General features: G+C 43.8%; 2 protein-coding genes across 2 annotated transcripts; one reads left to right on the top strand and one right to left on the bottom strand.

Moving 5' to 3' along the window:
• The first annotated feature begins 521 nt into the window (after window positions 1-521).
• LOC136423162 (cytochrome P450 10-like) lies at window positions 522-12545 on the top strand. The gene is made up of 10 exons (XM_066411213.1): window positions 522-757; window positions 4255-4483; window positions 5166-5365; window positions 5983-6190; window positions 7704-7875; window positions 9053-9219; window positions 10588-10666; window positions 11290-11449; window positions 11630-11673; window positions 12208-12545. Exons 1-10 carry the CDS (start codon window positions 535-537, stop codon window positions 12313-12315), a joined length of 1590 nt encoding a protein of 529 aa, XP_066267310.1. The 5' UTR covers window positions 522-534; the 3' UTR covers window positions 12316-12545.
• Window positions 12546-13338: 793 nt separating this feature from the next.
• Window positions 13339-18338, bottom strand: LOC136426617 (galactosylceramide sulfotransferase-like). The gene is made up of 7 exons (XM_066415299.1): window positions 18190-18338; window positions 17460-17695; window positions 16823-16979; window positions 16123-16321; window positions 15608-15753; window positions 14995-15139; window positions 13339-14433 (listed from the first exon to the last, which is right to left on the bottom strand). Exons 1-7 carry the CDS (start codon window positions 18336-18338, stop codon window positions 14203-14205), a joined length of 1263 nt encoding a protein of 420 aa, XP_066271396.1. The 3' UTR covers window positions 13339-14202.
• Between the last annotated feature and the right edge of the window lie 1009 nt (window positions 18339-19347).

Here is a 19347-nt window from a genome sequence, read left to right as displayed (position 1 = left end):
CCCATGACATTCTTTGTGCAACCTTACTTTTGTCAGGCCTTGTCAAGTACGTTGTATTCAGGCATAGGCTGAGGTTGTTTAATTTCATTATTTTGAAAATAGAGGATCACCTGGGGAATTTAGTAGAATACTGAATGCTTTTTTGAAGCGCACGGGACTAGTGGGTACTTTTTCGTATACTGTAATAAGTATTCATTTTTACTTCTTAAAATTATTATCTATTGCAAAATAACTTCCCAGGACTCCTTTGAATCCCATACGTGGCCTAAAAGGGTAGACAGCCAAGGGTTTTGTAGACAGGCCAGGTAGACAGTTCAGCTATTTCCGTAAACCCTTCTCATGATACCTTTGTCGGGCCACGTCTTCAGAATGCTCGTCAAAGTCGGGCCACAAAATCTGGGCCAATCACATCGCGACATCATACCTCACCACGCGAAAACAACACCCGATCTTTATCGTCATAACTTTATAACTTTATAACTGTCGAGGTCAGCCTTACAGATCATTCAGACACCTGTTGAGTCGATCGTCAAGATGTCCTTGCTACAGAGAGTTGTCGGACAGCGAGAGAGTTTGTTCCGTGTTTGCGGTGCACGAAGTCTGGCCGCCCTGAGAACAACCAACCCGGGCTACCGTCCACAGAGCACCGGGGTAGCAGAGAGCGTTGCCATCGAAACAGACGCTCGGCCGTTCGATGAGATTCCCGGGCCGAAGGGTCTTTTCCTCATCGGTACGGCGTTGGACTACACCCCGTTTGGTACGTAAAACCCTATCTCACTCGGCCACGGCTTTTTGGCGACTAGTTGGCAAATGACATTCGCCTACTTGTTTTGCACTGTTGCCTTGTTTCCACGTTGTTTCCAATTAACGCTGTCACCTGAAGTGACGATTTTTTAAAGTAAAAAAAGGAAAGAAAGGCAACTGGCGACAGGACGCGAACTAGACACGAACTAGTTTCGAACTAGTCCCAAATATTGGCCCCCTATTGGGAGCAATTTGTCGCCAACACTATCCGGTTTATAAATGTGACCTTTATGTGACTGTGATGGAAACACTTAAAAGCATGTGATATTATTGTTTTCAGTGGAAAATATCGGAATTATTGTGAAGATTTTTTCTGATATATGAATCACGCAAGTATCTGAAAAATAAAGTATTTTGAACTAGAAAGGCAACTATATTAAAACAATAGGAGCTATTATCCCCTTTTACTTCAACCTTGTCTTGAGTTGTCTAATTTGCTTTCTATTGGACTATCTAAAAATTTGTCTTCTCCTTATTTGCATATCAATTCATAGTTCGTGGTTATAAACCTACTGTTCAACTGATCTTACTCACAGTCACTGACGAAAAGTAGTGGATGCTACTTGAAACGTCTGACCGTTTCCAAAATCATATCCAGTTGTTTGAGTAATTGCTTTTTGGTGTATCTATAGGTCAGTGACCCCATATGAGGAAAATAGCCGATCTTCTTCCCAAAAACACCCTCTAAAATCGTTTTTCGAAGTGTTGTATGCCAAAAGTGCGAATGGGATTCTTTAAATATTTGTTCAATGTACCACCATAGCAAATTTCAGGTCATTTGGATGTATTTCCAGAGCACAGGAGGCCAAAATGTACGTTTTTGGTCAGAAAAACCTCAATAAAATCACTTTCAAGGTCAATATCGAAAAAATTAAAAAAGCCTCCCAGGGTATTTACCCACTCTACCTGTATACCAAATTTCAGCTCAGTTGGTGCAGGGACGACCGAGCTGAGTCGATTACAAGATTTGACAGGAGAAAGAAACCATAAGAAAACAATATGTTGCGCCCAACAGTATGTTGGGCTCAACATAACAATATGTTGCGCCCAACAGTATGTTGGGCTCAACATAATGACAGAAATGGGGTGTTGATTGTTTCAGACCAAAGAGGTTAAAGCTATTTTTAGCCTCCTTGCTCACAAACAATGAGCAAATAGGTGAAGGACGCGTATAACAGTGACAAGATGGCGGCGTTCAGCGTTTAGGATGGCTGATCAAAATCTCAATATAACGATTCACATTTCACCCCAATATTCTTTTTCACATACTTTCCAAAAGTATTTGAAAAGTAAAGTGGGCTGATTTTTGAATGATGCTAGAAAAGGTTTGTTGATTGTCTGACACAGAGCCACGATTTAACGGTGTGCTATTAGGTCAAGGACGCAGATAAAGGCGACAAAATGGCGGCGTTCAGCGTTTAGATTAGACCAATCCTGAAGCCATACCCCCAGTTCTATTTCGAACACCTCCGCCAAAATCAGCGCTTGACGGACAAGAATGACCACCCTCGCCAGGTTTTCAATAATGGCGACTGACGGTTAAGCTTTTTTATGCTTTTCAGAACAGGTCGAAGTAAATGTCCCGTCCTTGGTTTATTGATCCACAGGGTTCTGTTCAGGCCCGCGGGATAACTCATGGACTTTGGTTGTCACGTATGTATGTCATGCGTTGTTTGGTTTGTAACATTTGGCCTCATTTCAAGTTAGTAGAAGAATGTCCGGCACATGGCACCCTCTTCAGTTCACCCAATCAGGGGCACCCGATCAGGGTCCGGTGGAGCTCAGATCTCCAAGCAGATGTTTGGCACCTTTCACTTGTTTTGTATCAGAGTTTTGTAAATCCTTTGATCAATATAGAATACAACACGGGGTATTCCGTATCACCCGACCGCGGGGTGACATATTCTATCTATGTCATATTCACCCGAGAAAACACACATATCCATGCGGAATGCACCAGAAGTTGGGGGAGTTTTGTGTCCTCGAACAAAAAAACTATAACAACATTGATTATAACTCCCGAATCCAGTATTCGAATTTTCGACGGCGGCGCAACCGGCGCGCTCGAAATGCATTCTAAATATTCTATGGAAGCCCATGTGATACAACTTAGAGCCCTGTGTGATACGGAAAATTATCACACGGTCCAGAACACCCGTATCGAACGTTTTCACTAACCAGGTATGACATAATATAGAATACAACACGATGTATACCGTATCACCCGAGGTGCCTGCCCGACCGCGGGTCGTATCACTCGACGGCCAATGGTCTGAGGGCGTTGCGACCCGCGGGAGGGCTTGGACAGAGGGTGATGCGAAATATAATACATATCCTATTTATGTCCTGTCCACCCTAGAAAACACGCAATTCCATGCGAAATGCACCATAAGTTGAAAAAAGTAGGTGTCCTCGAACAAAGAATTGTAACAGCCGCAATTCGAACGACCGAATCCAGTATTCGAATTTTCGACAGCGGCGCACTCGGTGCGCTCGAAATGCATTCTAGATATTCTATGGAGGCCCATATGATAAAAGTAAAACCCCGTGTGGTATATATGTAATACAACACGGGGCATTCCGTATCACCCGAGGTCCCAGCCCGACCGCGGGTCGGATCGCCCGACGGCCGTAGGCCTATTTATGTCATACCTTGGTCATACCCACCCGAGAAAACACATTTCAATGCAAAATGCGCCAGAAGTTGAGGGAGTTTTGTGTCCTCGAACAAGAAACTGTAGCAACATTGATTCCAATCTCCGAATCCGGTATTCGAATTTCCGACGGCCGCACAACCGGCGCGCGCTCGAAATGCGTTCGAAATATTCTATGGAAGCCTGTGTGATAACACTTCCGAACCCTATGTGATCCGGATATTTATCACACGGTCCGGAACACCCGTATCAGGCCCAGGCATGACATAATATAAATGATCACATGTTGCGGCACACCCGTATCGAACGTTTTTTCGACCCAGGTATGACATAAAAAGATGATGTCATAGTCAGGCCGCAAAAGAGTTAGATATAGGTGTTCTGGACAGGGCAAGAACATTCGTTTATCGTACAGAGTTCTACTTTTATCACACGGACCTCCATCGAATTCATTAGAGTTGCGCCGCCGTCGAAAATTCAAATACCGGATTCGGAGGTTGGAATTGATGTTGCTACATATTTTTTGTTAACCTAAAGCACACAAGACTCTCTCAACTTTTGGCGCAATTCGCTTTGAGATGTGTTTTTTTTGGGGTGGGGGGGGGTGGTATGACATGAATTAAATACAATATAGTGTATTCCTCATCACCCTCAGTCCCTGTGACGAGTCGTAATGCCTCAGCGGATACAGAATACATCGTGTGGTTTTCTAAATCCCTCTGTTCACAATGAAAACCTTACAGGACTTTGAATCTACTTGCTAAGATACTGATCGCATGAATATTATTCCTGTCAGGTCGATTTCCGTTGAAGACAAAATTCCTGGAGTCATTCAGGGAGAGAACGAAGACCTACGGGAGCATCTACCGGGAGAAGCTCGGTCCCATGGACTTGGTGGTCATCAGCGATCCCAAGGATATCGAGAAGGTGTTCCGCAACGAGGGGAGATATCCGGAGCCAGTTCAGTTCAACAGCATCAGAACTTACGTGGAACTGAAGGATGCGCCATGTACACTAGCAAACCAGTACGTACTGGTAGAAGGACCCTTGTGCAAACACGTACGCTCAAACGCACACACACGCACTCACAGACACACACACACACACAGACAAACACACACACGCACACACACACACACACAGACACACACAGACACACACACGTACACACACACATACGCGCGCACGCACACACACGCGCGCACACACACACACACGCACACACAGAAACACAGACGCGCACACACACACGCACGCACACACACACACACAGACACACACACACAAATTGACTCTGAGTGTGTTTGTGTGTTTTTGGTGTGATCATGGTATTATCGTGACTCATCATCGTTACCGATTGTTTCGACAAGCTAAAATAATGTGCCTTAGATCTATTCTCCAAGCAGAGGTTTCGATCGGGGGGAAAGGTTTTGGCCAGGATTTTTTTACACTCTCCCCTTTTTCGACCACAACTATTCCCCAAATCGAAACCTCTGCTTGGAGAATAGGAGAGAGGGGAGTGTAAAAAATCCTGGCAAGAACTATTATATATAGAAAAAACTTAGATCCAGACTTTGGAGAGAGAGAGAGAGAGAGAGAGAGAGAGAGAGAGAGAGAGAGAGAGAGAGAGAGAGAGAGAGAGAGAGAGAGACTTTTTAGAAATGATAACAAACTCAGGTTTTCTTTCCTTCTTTATCTATTCATCAGAACCGGAAAAGATTGGTATCGTGTGCGCAGCTCGGTCCAGAAGGACATGATGCGGCCCAAGACTGTCGGTGCGTACGCCTCTCTGCAGGATGACGTCTGTAGGGACCTGGTTGACGTCATCAGGGCTCTGGCAGAGAAGGAAGAGAGCGGAGGTCAAGTTCACAACTTCACCAACTACGTGTACAGATGGGCGCTCGAGTGTGAGTATGAAAAGAACGTTTTTGCCAAGAAGAACTACCTTATGAACTAGGTAGTTCTTCTTGGCACGTTTCGTACCGACCTTTTGGGGTATTTCAACTCTTTGATTAGATCATTTTCATATTTCACTCAATGCCAAAGGTAAGGAAATTTAGTACCGGGGTGTGGACGTATAGCCACTTTTGCCATTCATTGCTTCAACATGATTCATTTTGCGCTATTTGGAACAGTTGTAGACCAAAGATTTACATTTTTGCCTGCAGTATCTAAACCAACGAACCTGAAATTTGGTATCTGGAAGCTTGTATTATATTCGCACAAGGAGGTGTTTTTAGAATGAGTCATTATGCATGGGGGTTCCTTTAGAAGAGTTCTTCTTTGCATTCTTGTATATGTGGTCGAATCGAGACAACTCGGGCTGGAATGGATTTTCAATAATTACAATTTTGGACATAAGCTATTTTGGAATGCTCCTTTTTTTGCACAGAGATGGTTTTAGAAGAGTCCAGTTTTGCATGGGAGGGAGATGGGGTGAAATATCTTGCGTTTGCTTGCAAATGTTGTCTCTAGTTTTTTTTTTTTCTTAAATCTAAATTTACATTTCGCCGACCTATTTCAGCGATCAGCGTGGTTGTGCTGGACAAGCGGCTCGGCTGTCTGACCTTGGATGACCTTGAACCGGGTTCCGACGCACAGATGATGATTGACGGGGTCAGCGACTTCTTCAGGTCACTGGTCAAGCTGGAGCAGTCCGCAGTCGGTCTGTACAAGTACATCAGAACACCGACGTGGAGGAAGTTTGAGAAGGCCATTGACCAGTTCCGATTGTAAGTATTAGCCTTTATGTCATACTTGTGACGTTGGCGTGGCGTAACGGTTAGAGCGTTGAACTCGGAGTCAATAGGTCCCGAGTTCGATACTCACCATGCTCCGGCGTTGTGCCCTTGGGAAAGGCACTTTACACTACCTTCCCGGACGGTGGAGTGACGCCCACCGAGCCTATTCGGCTAACCTTTCAAACTGTGTGCCAAAAACACACTACGGATTTGGGTGCCGATGTGCCAAAATCTAGCACATTTTCCACTCAGAACCGTTAATATATTTTTTTTTGGGGGGGGGAGGCTGTCAAGTCCGCATGAGTTGCGCAGTAACATTTTTTGGTTTAAGTACATTTTGCGGGGAGGAAGTTTTTTACTACTTTGACCCACCGTTGAGCAGTCTAGTTATCACACTAAAGAAATGACTTCTTCGGCTGCAAAGTCAACCTAAACCAAAAACATGTTAATACGCAACTCATGCGGACTTGCATATCCGCAAAAGTGTGAAAGGGCCCTATATTCACGGTATTGCCCTGGCGTGGAAGTCGTATTGCCCTGACTTTCATCGACTGATTCGAACTCGCTTCACTTGTTATGTGGCATCGTATGGCGCAATCGGTAAGGTGTTTCGCCCACAATCGAGAGGTTGCGGATTCGAACCCACCGATATGCCCCGATGCTGTGCCCTTGGGAAAGGCACTTTACACAACTTTCCTCACTTCACTCAAGTGTAAATGAGTACCTAGCCTCGGTTAGGGACGTCCCTCGGATAGGACGTTAAGTGGAGGTCCCGTGTTTTAGGAGAGCCACACCTCGAGCACGTTAAAGATCCCACCACACTTATCGAAAAGAGTAGGAGTTCTTCCCGGTGTGAGTGGTTCAAAATCATACAGTTCACTATTCAAAGGCCGCACCTGTCTATTGTCGTATTGAGGTCACCATGGCGCCAAAATGGCAGCCTCCAGACCCTTGTGATTCAGTCCCGTCAGGTAGCATTCGGCGAACCCAATAACGCCCACATCAGTGCTGTACGACAGCGTCCTGTCAAGTAATAACTGACAGCCCAGCTGCTAAGCTGAGGACTGGGGCTATGCATAGAAAGAACAACAACAAAAACTTGCACCGCGGCCGAGGGTGGCTGTCGAAATTTTGAAAATTCGGACGTTGGAATTGATGTATATTTTCTCACCTTCAATTTGGTGCATTCCGCATTGAAATGTGTGCATTTTTCGGGTGGGTATGACATAATGACGTAAATACGACACGGTGTATCACTCTTGGTCAGTACGGCATGTTTACGTACCGTGTTGTATTCTATACGTAGTGACTAAATCACGATTTCAGCAAGCCTTCCACTACTTAGGCTTAAGCGGTAGCCAACCCCTCAAAACCAGGAGGTAAATTTTGTGGTTGTTTATTTGCTGGAGCCTTCATAAACATTGTGAAATGAAAGTTCATACAACATTCACTACAACTTCATTCACCCTTGTTTCCATTTATTTGAATTGGCGTCAAACCTCAGAGTTGCTAACAAGCTGCTGAAGGAAAAACTGGCTGACACATGCAAGCCAGAAGACGGGAAGCCCGCCGCGTCGGACACGGACTTCATGCTGAGCCTCCTATCCAGGAAAGACGTCACGTTCGAGGAGGCCATGGGCATGGCCGTGGGGCTCTTGGCTGGCGCAATAGACACGGTATATATATAATGGTAGAGATCGCGAGTTTCTGTACACAGAGATTCTTAGCGCCACCCCTGTCGACAGAGTGCCTGGTCTTTTTTATCACCCCGGCCAATCGAACCACGTGAATCGCATTGAAACTCAGATTCGTATCAGCCATGACCCGACAAATCGCTTTCTAACCTGCGTTAACGACTACATCTGACATAACAAACTCGCCAGTGAGATGGTGGAAGGTGTCAGCTTCCAAAAGACGTTTTCAGATTGACAATTTTGGCACTTTGGAAGTGATTGAATCCGCCCGCGATTTAACGTTTAGAGAAAAGTAGTAAGTATAAACTAGAAGGTAAATCGCGGATGGATTCAATCACTTCCAAAGTGCCAAAATTGTCAATCTGAAAACGTCTTTTGAAAGCTGACACCTTCCACCATCTCACTGGAGAGTTTGTTTCGTCAGATGTAGTCGTTAACGCAAGTTAGAACGTGATTTGTCGGGAAATGGCTGATACGAATCTGAGTTTCAATGCGATTCACGTGGTTCGATTGGTCGGGGTGTTTATTGGTCAGAAATTATTCGTACAATGGAAGGCTTTGTAGTCCCAATTGTTGCAGATCTGCAATCACATGATACACACGGGCTACAGATGCATATTTGCTCCACACTTGCATTTTGTGGAACTGTCGCAAGAGTCTGGGCGGCTGCTATTCGGCCAAGTCAGGTACCCATTCACACCTGGGGGAAATTCGTGCCCTTCCAAATTGCCAAGGGCACAATATCGGTGACATGACGACAGGATTCGAACCCGGGACCACCTGGTTCTAAGCCGAACGCTCTGCAACACGCGATTGCTAAAGGCGATTCTGACAGATCGCGATGACGCGATCTCTATTTTGACACATCTTACGACATATCTTATGCCTTGGTTACATTTGCAAACAGGGGCCCTGGTGGGTAAATTACGTTTTTGTCGCTCGCCAGCGACAACATCATCAGAATGATTTAAGTTATGGTAGATATCGATGGAAAGTTTTATAGTTTACTGCTATGTTCCAAAATCAAAGTCTTGTAACTACTGATCACCTGCCAAAAGCTCGTGTTTTTTTCAGATGTTGAACTATTTTCTTTATCTATCTCTCTTCATTCATTCATTCATTCATTCATCCCTCTGTTTATTTATTTAATCTATTTCAGACAGGGAACACCTTGATGTTCAACCTCTTCTCCCTGGCAAAAAATCCCGAAGCTCAGGAGAAACTTTACCAAGAGATCATGGAGGTGGTTCCAGCCGGACAGCCCGTAGACGATAAGATGCTGAACAAGATGCACTACCTTCGAGCCGTGGTGAAGGAAACGCACAGGTACACATACGCAACTCTTGCTTCTCGTAACGGGTAAGTTAAGGTATTGTTAAAGGGTGGCTGAGGAATTTTGGGGTGTTTTTGAAAAAAACCTTTCTTAAGCCTTATAAACCTTCCTCAACCTTAATTTTTTTCAGGTAGCATCTTATAGCAAGTTGATAATGTTTGCAAATTAGTATGATGTCATGATTACGTCATCAAGATTTATAAGGCCACGCCCGTTTTTTAGAAAAAACGCTCTCCTTGGCTTGTGCTTCGATGTTCATCAATATAACTTTGCAGGAATGTACATGATAATAATACTTAAAGAATGACGCGTGTCAACGCGGATATTTTGAAATATCGATTTTTTGGGAATTTTGTTTGTTTGATAACAACAACAAAATCGCCAAAAATCGATTAAGCAAATGTCTCAGAAGACCTGCACCAGAGGTTGATGACCTCGCTGCAACCGCGAGCCGTTTGATAGAGGGCTCAGCGAATTCCATCGATAAAAAAAAAACGATTCTTTTTATGCTTCGTATGTTTTGTTGTCTTTTTGGTCATACTTGTGATTGTTTGCATGATATTTCCATTATAATGAATGAAGACCTTTATTGCACAATTCTGCCACACTTGGCTAAGTACGGGTCACAACAACAACAAAAAAGTACAGTTAACGGATATAAAAGAATATGACTATCATTAGATAAATTCTACTTCTCCTCGCTTTTCGGTTATAGTAGATATAAAAGAACAGACGTGTTTTTCAATGGGAGGTTTGTCTAGTCGCATTAGGAATATGAATTTTTGTACAGTACTTAAATGTGTGAAGTAGGGAAATAGGTTTTCTACAAGCTTATACAGTTCATTTCTTTCTTTGGTATATAATCCACATTCTACCACAAAATGACATTCGTCTTCTATTCTATTCAAAGTACAATATAAAATGAAGGGTCTAGTTAGGTCGCAGTGAGGTCGCTAACGTGCCGCGAATCCAGTGAGATACCCTGTTTAGTCCTCACTCACAGTGATGTTTCTCGTCTGTAGTTCGGGTGATGAGATGCGTTGTTCAGGGCTTACTCACACGTAACCCGTTGCATTGAATGGCCTTCTACAGGGTGCCTTTTAGTAAGCATTCGCACGAAGTTTGTGAAATTCCTTTGAATTTTATGTGAAACACACAAATCACTATGCGAAAACGTCGATACATTTAGATGCAACTGAACATATAGTAGTACTAGTTCACTGTTTTCTGCTGCTGTTGTTGGAACATCCTGCAGCCGCAATCAGTCTTTCTTCAATCCTCTCCACTTAGTCCGATTAATCAAGCTTCCTTAGCTTCCGTATATTCACCTTAATCCTTGTTTCGTCTCGAATTTTTTTCAGGGTTTATCCAACTGTTGCCAGCAACACTAGAAGTCTGGACCGAGACATCGTGTTGTCGGGGTATGTCGTCCCTGCGAAGGTATGTCAGTCTGATGAAGCATTAAACTACATCAATAATCTAGAGATGTAATATGTGAAATGTGTCTGTCACTTTGAAAGAAGTAAATTCTGACCATCGTTCTCAATGTAAAATGCTTTATCAAAGTGAAATATCATCTGTTTTGGTACGCAATATACTAATGGTGTTTGTAACCGAACTGTATTTTGACACAACAAGGAAAACGGTACATACAAAAAACAACTTCCGGCCACCTCTTTCTACGATGACATTCTTTCATTCATATTGCCAATGGTGTAGGTCACGTGGACTAATTGACATAATCCATTGGTTAGTGTCAGAATTCGAAATCAAGGACATTATCATCAATGTCACACGCTTGCAGGTAGTACTCGTTTGTTTCTACTTCATGTCAAGGCGGAAATGGAGTGTTGTCGCGGCGGCGCTTTAGTCACATACTGCTACTGTATTAAAAAAATATGTTCGCGGTGGTTTTACGTTCGCGGTGAACATAAAACCACCGCGATAATTTCTGCAATTACAGTACTAACGTTATAAGCTACAAATTCACCAACAACAAAAATTTTTGGCATTCTAAACAAAATGTCTTGTTCATCGATGCTGTACTATATACCTTTCTTCAGACGATTATCTTAATGGCTTATGACGTCATCAGCTCTCTTCCGGAATACTATCCGGAACCGGAAGTCTTCAAACCGGAAAGATGGCTCCGTGATGACGAGTCGAGCGGCGTCCAACCGTTCACCCTCCTGCCGTTCGGCTACGGACCGAGGATGTGCATCGGTACGGATTTTCCTGGACTTTCCCTAAAGTTTTCCTGAATTTTAGTGAAATTTTTCTGGAATTTATACAGGACTGTCCCGGAATCTTGTTATGTATTAACTAAGTGCACTTGAGTAGATTTCAGTGATATTGTTTTACTGAATATCGTATTTATCTTGTCCTTCTTGATTCCTTCCACAGGCCGTCGTTTTGCAGAACAAGAGCTGCATCTTGGATTGATCAGGGTAGGTTCTTTTAATGACACGAGCTTGAGCAATCAATTAATCGTTCGCAGGCATCAGTGTCTAATGCATGGCGGCTGCAGACATGCATAGGGCTCGCCAGGCTGGTCTGCTCTCAGCATGGACCCTCCGGTGGGTTCTGGTGATCCCCATCTCCTGGAGCGTGTTGAAGATCTGGTCTTCCTATCTTCCTCTAGGGCGACCTCTAGGTCGCTTCCATGACGGGTTGGGTTCCGATAAAATCAGTTTGATGGCGTCCTGAGTAGGTGATTTTACAGCTAACCGGCAGTTGGTTCGTTCTGCAACGGACTGTTTCGTTGGGAATGAAATCAGAGCTTGAGCGTCTGATGTGAACGTGTATGTGTATAACGTGTATTTTGTCTTTTCCTTCCTTTTATTTCTTTTCTTTCCCTTATTTTTAAATCTTATTCTACCATATCTTAAGTATAGCGTCAGAAAATGTATCACCGTTTTAGTTCTGCCGGCTACTAACCAATCAATATTGTATAAGTTGATGGTGATGATATTTTTATGCAGATTGTCCAGAACTTCAAAGTTGGATGGACGGGAGAAGACATGAAACAAGAGAACAGAATGATACAAGCTCCGGACAGGGAAAGCTTCGTCTTCTGTGAAAGAGCTTAAAGATAACATCTACTAAACTGATGAGTAGTCAGTTAAGGCACGGCGCGGTGCTGAGATGATTTTAAAACGGGTTGAATTTTGTTCAACACCATTTGGTACAAAATTGGTAAAGAATCTTAATTGGAGCCGTCTTATGCTAGGGTCACATTTCCTAACCGGGGCCCGGCCGGGCTGTTTGCGGAAACGAAGAATCAAAGTGTGTGTCAATAGATTTGCACAAGCTATGCTCTTGAATAATCTAGAGTACGTTTTGTGCTTTTGTTGTCTTTTATATCATACTTTTCGTTCCCAAAAGGGCCCCTGATTGGAAATGTGACCCTAGCATTAGGTTGTCTAACGTTTCTGAGTTAGGTTCGTTCGACATGGTTTTCGTGTCAACTAGGCGTGGTACCGCAGCACCCAAAAATGGCGACTGTTGAGTGGCACCACACGTAACGTTAGTTGACATTGCCAAATCATGTCTTAACTTCCCTACATCGCAATGCTACACAGTGACACAGGAGCAAGTCTCTGGCCACACATTTTAGTATCCTGGATCGGAGTCCATCCTTATTAGCTTTAGTCCGCTACCCAAGCTAGCAGACAGAAGATAATAAGACGGGACTCCAGGCTAACATTTTAGACCAGCTTTCTACACAATGGTGTTTTCCAAATCCCTCCTACCCTGGGTTCCAGACTGTTTATCGGGCCTTTTGGCCGGTTCCCTTTAGCCGGTACCTTGTAGTCAGTTCCTTCGGCGGCACAGAGACCCCAGCCCGCAGAACCCTAGTTAGCGCACCGGGGGATTTCTAGCCGGGTCACTCCCACGGGATCAACTCCCCGGAGCGTTGATTAAGACCGGGCGGGCTGACTGTCCTTTGGCCACCGTAGGAAATCGCTAGCGACCCGGTACTAGTCTGGCGCCCAGGGTAAATCCCTCCCTGTATTGAGAGAACATCGGTACCGCGCTGTGCTTTCCGGGTAAAAGGAGTGAACAATAAAAAACATTTACATTTTTTTCTTATTTACATTGTCACGTAAATCAATATATAACAGAACAAACTGCATGTAGCTTTAAGCAGGAAATACTTCAGGCGTCATCAAATTTCTCACTCGACTTGTTTTATACTAACGTGAACACAGACTTACTTTTGGCTACTGACAATATCAACTAGGCTTATATTACTCATCTTATTGCCAACAATATGTAAAAAATGTATCTGTACTGTACATACTGTATCAGTAGCATGTAATTGGAATTCACACTGTATCAATAGCTTAAAGTACATACTAAATAGCATGTAATTAAATCAAACTGACCGTACTAGTTGCAATGAAAAGATACAGGGAAAGGCTTAGCTACTATACAAAATCGTATGGGATGCGGTATGTGTAATATTGGTGGGATTTCTAACTTTTAGGAATTATTTCATATATATTTTCCAATATGTTCAATACAAGGGTTGTCACATGTCCATATGTTTTAGAATTTGATATTTGAATCATTTCAGAGAAATGTTTGTGTATATAAGATGATAAACATGTATATGGGGAGCTATGCATATCAAAATATTTGGGACATGCAATCAAACAGTGATGATATTTGTCATCTGTTAGGTCTGGACATGCAAACTGGCTTCCTAACTATAGTTTTGACTACACTTTATTGGATGTCGAAGTGTTGCCACTGAATTCAAAACCAATGTATTATCATAAAAACCATTTACGACAGGCCGCGTAATATCGTCAAATATCGTACGTTCAACCTTAAATCTGGCATATTAAAATAGGTAAGACAGACAATAGTTAACAACGTTATATTATTATGAGCGTATCTTGTACATTTACAGAAAACAGGTCACTGCCCATACTGTTTAATGATACGGGTCATGTATGGTATACAAGAGTTCAGATACCGGTATTGCGAAGACCTTGTAGTCTACTTTTGCGTATGACGTGAGCCTGGTGCCTCATCGGTGCATATCCAGACCGGAGGAGTCGACAGAACTCGTAGTCGATGTGGACCCGCTGGTTCCACGGCGTCTGGTCGAACACCAGGCGCGCGGTCTGGTTTTCCCTCCCCTCGCCGGTTCTGCAGAATCCAGTGATCCGCGCGTGCATGTCCTTGAACGTACGTACCTGGGGAGGGCGAATACAAAGTTGTTTACTCATTGGGAACTACCTACGTCATTCTACGTCATCGTATGCCTTGTGGTTAGGGTTGGGGCATTCATACAGGTAATATCTTACTGACAATCTAGAGGCTCTTGGTACGAATCCCTGGCAGGTCCCAATATCGTGCCCTTGGGAAAGGAGCTTTACACAAGTTTCCTCACTCTGCCCATGAGCATTTATAAGAGCCACACCAGGAGCACGTAAAGAGCCCATCACACATATCGAAAAGAGTACTGATCCATCCCGGTGTGAGTTACTCGTACTCAAACCTTACAGTCCAGGCTTGCACTTTGACTATGCAACACTGGTATGTCACACCATAGCATGGTTTACTAATCTCCAAGCAGATCTATCGGTGGCAAGGCAGTATCAAAATGACCAACCCGTATCCCAAAGGCCAACCCTTTGGATACTGGTTGGCACTTTTGATACTGCCTTGCCACCGATAGATTTGCTTGGAGATTGTGGTTTACCCTTTAGGCGATGCAAGCAAACAAAGGATAACGCTACAGTGTACCCCCGTACCTCTGCCCAGAAGTCCTGTCCTTCCCGGTTAATTTTCGTCCAGAGCGACCTGTTGAAGTGTCGGTACAGAATGTAGTCTGCTTTACTCCACTTCTCGTGTTTCTGTCTCAGTTCTGGGGTAGCAGTGACGTGTTTTAGATCATAGCTGCAGTTAAAATAAATCAAAATTGTCTCGTAAAATATCAAGATTGTCTCATGGAATCTCAAGATTGTCTCATAGAATCTCAAGATTGTCTCATAAAATCTCAAGATTCATCACACAATCTTGAGATATTCAGAAAAAATCTTGAATTTTTTTCATTTTCAACGAAACATTTTCCCGCTGGGAGTCATTAGGATCCGTTGTGTATCAGAGAAGTGTTTCACAAAATATTGGATATGTACCCTTATAATTAAGCTGTAAACGGCCAGCATTAGTCCAAAGTGCTCTGCTCATTCCAATAATAATCTGCTCGCTGTTAAAACAATTTATTTATTTCAAAGACAATCTCGACAAACACACTACATCCTCAATAGAGCTCTGTCTGTATACTTCTGCACCATCCACACATGGTCTGAAAAGATTACGTGTTAAAGAAACGTCGTAAATATCTGGCTTTATCCTTGTTCTTACTTTCCAGAGTAGATTTTCTTATAGAGGATGTCCTCCATGTCCCAGCACATGTACCTCTTCAGCAGGACTAGCGACTCGTCAAGGTACTCCAGGATCAGGACTAGCAGGAACTCGCGGTTCAGCCGAGTCACATATCTCTCCACATACTGGGCGAAAAATACAAATTTAGAAATTCAACGGACATTAAATATTTTTTTTAGATTCAACGATACATCTTTTTTTAATTAGACGATACATTTTTTAGATTCAACGATACTTTTTTTAAAAATCCAGTGACATATTGTAGATTCGATGACACATTTTTCTAGCCTCTACCAGGCTCCACGGATCGCTGGGAAAATAGTAGAACTTGGCCAAATAGAGTGAATAGTATGCCAAGGGTAGTCCGCTATGCAAGGAAGGTCAATAGGCGACCCATGCCAGGCTGCACAACGGTGGGTTAAAGTTGAAACAATTTATTCACCGCAAACTTTACCAAAACCAACAAGAAAATGCACAAGTGACTGCCCGCTTACCTCGGTATCTAAGCGTGCCGAAAACTTTATCCCCATGTCATGAGCCATCAGGTTCGTGTGCGAAAACCGCTGCCTCCTTCTGCTTCGGTAGGGACGCTCGTAGAAGCTCGGTCGTCTTAGAAACGCCGTGATTGCATCTTTACGGGGCAGCCTATACTTCCCCGGTAAATTATAGTAGTTCATCGCCGACTTCAAATGACTAGATGAAATTAATGACAAAAGTAAAATCGCTAGATTGTAACCGGGTCATATTTCAAGAAGTTTCAAATGCACGTACTGTAAGGATTTGTGAAAGCCAGTGATGTTTAAAAGGCGTGTTTTCAAAAATAAAATCTCAATTGCAGTTCCAAAGAAAGCTACCAAACCTTATCCTAACATTATCGTAATCTATAACCAAAAAGCCATAACCATGCTCAGGACAAATGTGCAAAAGATCTCATAAAGGTACGTTGATTTAGCTCCCAGATGGAACAACCTTTAATTACAGCAAGTCACATCGTCTCAAACAGTTGCTTTTAAGCATGGGGTCGACATACAGGGAAGTGATGACGAAACCCTTGAAGATATACACACGGGAAAACTATTCTCAGGACATCGGTACCGTTCATTGGATAAAGCAGGCAATATCGGACTTATCTGGAATGCATCATTATTGGTAGATATCACTTTTCGACGTGTAGTTCTTCACCGGCCTTCTCACCTGAACGGTTCCCGTAAGATGGCCAGGTACGCCGTGTCGTTCGGCATGATCCTCCGGAAGACGTCTCGGCTGTAGACGGCGTGGTTGGTGAGGATGTTGAAGGGCTCGTCGTTGATGCGCCTCATGTACTGTCCTTCCTTCAGCGGGTGCGGCCAGCCTGGAGCAGCAACAAACAGTTATAAGATGGCTCACGGTTTTAAGTGCGTATGCGCATCGATATGCATTATCGGCAATATGTATCCAAAGCTAAAGACCCCAAACTTCTACACTGTGCTTAACACATGTGGAGACGTAGTAGTATCTTCTTTACGTCCAAGGGTCCGTCAACTTTGAAATACAACCCACGATGCATCTTACTGTGCATGCGCAGTTTAAACAATGAACAATGGAAAGTGAAAAAGTGAAAAAGAGGAACTCATCATAATACTGTAAATGCAGAAATGTTCACGGTTGTTTTATGTTCGCGGTTTTTGTGGCGACCGTTTCACCGCGAATTTAAACCATCGCGTACATTTTGGTCCAATACTGTAGCATTATGTGACAATAGTGCTGCCGCAAACTTAAAACCAACACGAACACTCCATTTTCGCCTTAGTGCGAAATAAAAACCACGCGAAGTTAAATGCATTTACAGTACCTAGGTTGAACCACGTGGTATCGCTACTGCCGTTTGGCAGGACGAAGTTGAGGCGGTGCCGCAGCCCGAACCTGAAGAACAGCTGACACATGGCCGTCCCGCCCGCCTTGTGCACCTTGATGAACACGAAGTTCGTCTTCTTCCTGCAAGTCTTCCTCGGGGCGTCACCGCGAGCAGATACCGACTCCACGGATCGATCCTCCAACGGGCCCCACCGGCAGATGAGTGATATTCCGCTTGAAACGTGACAAACAAATTTGCGTACGAAACGTTAGTTTAGATGCTTTGGCCATAAAAATACAATTCCGTGGATGTAGAGGGCCCGCGGAGGTTTCAAACCGATTGATTTCGGTGTGAGGAATCACATTCGTGTCATTCGTTTTGCCGCCCCCTACCTACCAAATATTAACACAACTTCTAAAGTTATGCTATGTACACACACAGTCAGACACACAAACACACACACACGTGCGCGCGCGCACACACACACACACAGATACACATACACACACATGCATACACCTACACACACACACACACACGGACACACAGACACATACACACACACACACACACACACACACAGACAGACGGACACAGACAAACACACATACAAAGACTAACATACGCACACACACACACACACACACACACACACAATAAAGTCAGCAAGTGGCAGCCTAGTACCTAAAATACGTGTTGAAGGAACAACAAAGAAAATTGCCCTCACCTGTTGGAGACGTTTGGCGACAGCTCTGCCTTCTTCACGCTGTTGGACAGGTCTACACACGAGAAAAGGTAATACGCCCAGATGGCGATGGAGGTTCCGACGGCGAGTGTCAGCCCTCGCCACAGGTACATGTAGGGCGGCTGTCTCATTCTGCAATTGGAATCCGTCTTGTCCGAAAGTTCAGTCAAACTGGGCTTTGGTTCAGACAATTACTTTGGCGTAACGTTACCATTGCAGTTGTTATTTTATTGTTGGTGGTTTTGGTGGCTACAGTCCTGCGTAGATAGCCCAACTTCTAGCTGGTTTTCATGATCAGCTGACTTTCAGGCTACTGAATTGAAAGGTGGTTGTCCGGTGGAAGTTAACGTTGCGAACGATCTCCACCGTCCAATCGTCAAAAACAGCCAGGACAATGACTCGCATTGAAAATGTATGGCGTAAACACTATGGCAGTTTTGCTGCAATTCACGGAAAAAACATGTTTTGTATTGTACGCTAGAACTGAGTTCAGTTCCATTTTCTCTGCTGTGTGACTGTGTGTTTACAAACTTGTTTGAATCTTCGGTAGTTTTGGCGCCAATTTTCTATCTGTTACAGGGTTGGGTGGCCGGGTCTCCTCGGATGGCACGAATCTCCCGCCAAACAGGCCTAATTACTGGTATTTGATATTTGCCGTGCCCTTGGGCATTCTAAATTTAGGAGCTAGTTCCTTAATCGACGACAGCAGGGCGTTACCACGGAAAACAATGTACACGTATACCCTTAAAATCACCCGCGACAAGGGCTTTCTGTACACCGTTTGGGTTAAGGACTAAAGCTTGAGTTCTAGCTATTTAGTGTCCCATTCAAGAGGGATTTATAGAAATGCCACCATTGTCGAAGAGAGTATGACTCTATGGCTCTAAACAAACCAGTCTGGTGTGGCTTGTTAAATACAAGTAGAACTTTTGTTGATACGCTACTGGTTGAGCGCGAAAAACATTCAAAGAATAATTGAAAGAAAAAAAGGTGATACATATAGCATATCCTGGTCTGTCGGTCTTCTACGTCCTCGATCAGTGGTGCTGTCACGGAAATCGCCTCGCCACGCGATCGTCAGCCTACCTCTAACCTTTGATTCATGGTATTACACCCTGTTTGAGTTCACTGTACTCTGAA

This window comes from Branchiostoma lanceolatum, chromosome 1 (assembly GCF_035083965.1).
Source record: "Branchiostoma lanceolatum isolate klBraLanc5 chromosome 1, klBraLanc5.hap2, whole genome shotgun sequence".
In the NCBI taxonomy this organism is placed as follows: domain Eukaryota; kingdom Metazoa; phylum Chordata; class Leptocardii; order Amphioxiformes; family Branchiostomatidae; genus Branchiostoma; species Branchiostoma lanceolatum.
This window is presented reverse-complemented; position numbering and strand designations above follow the sequence as displayed.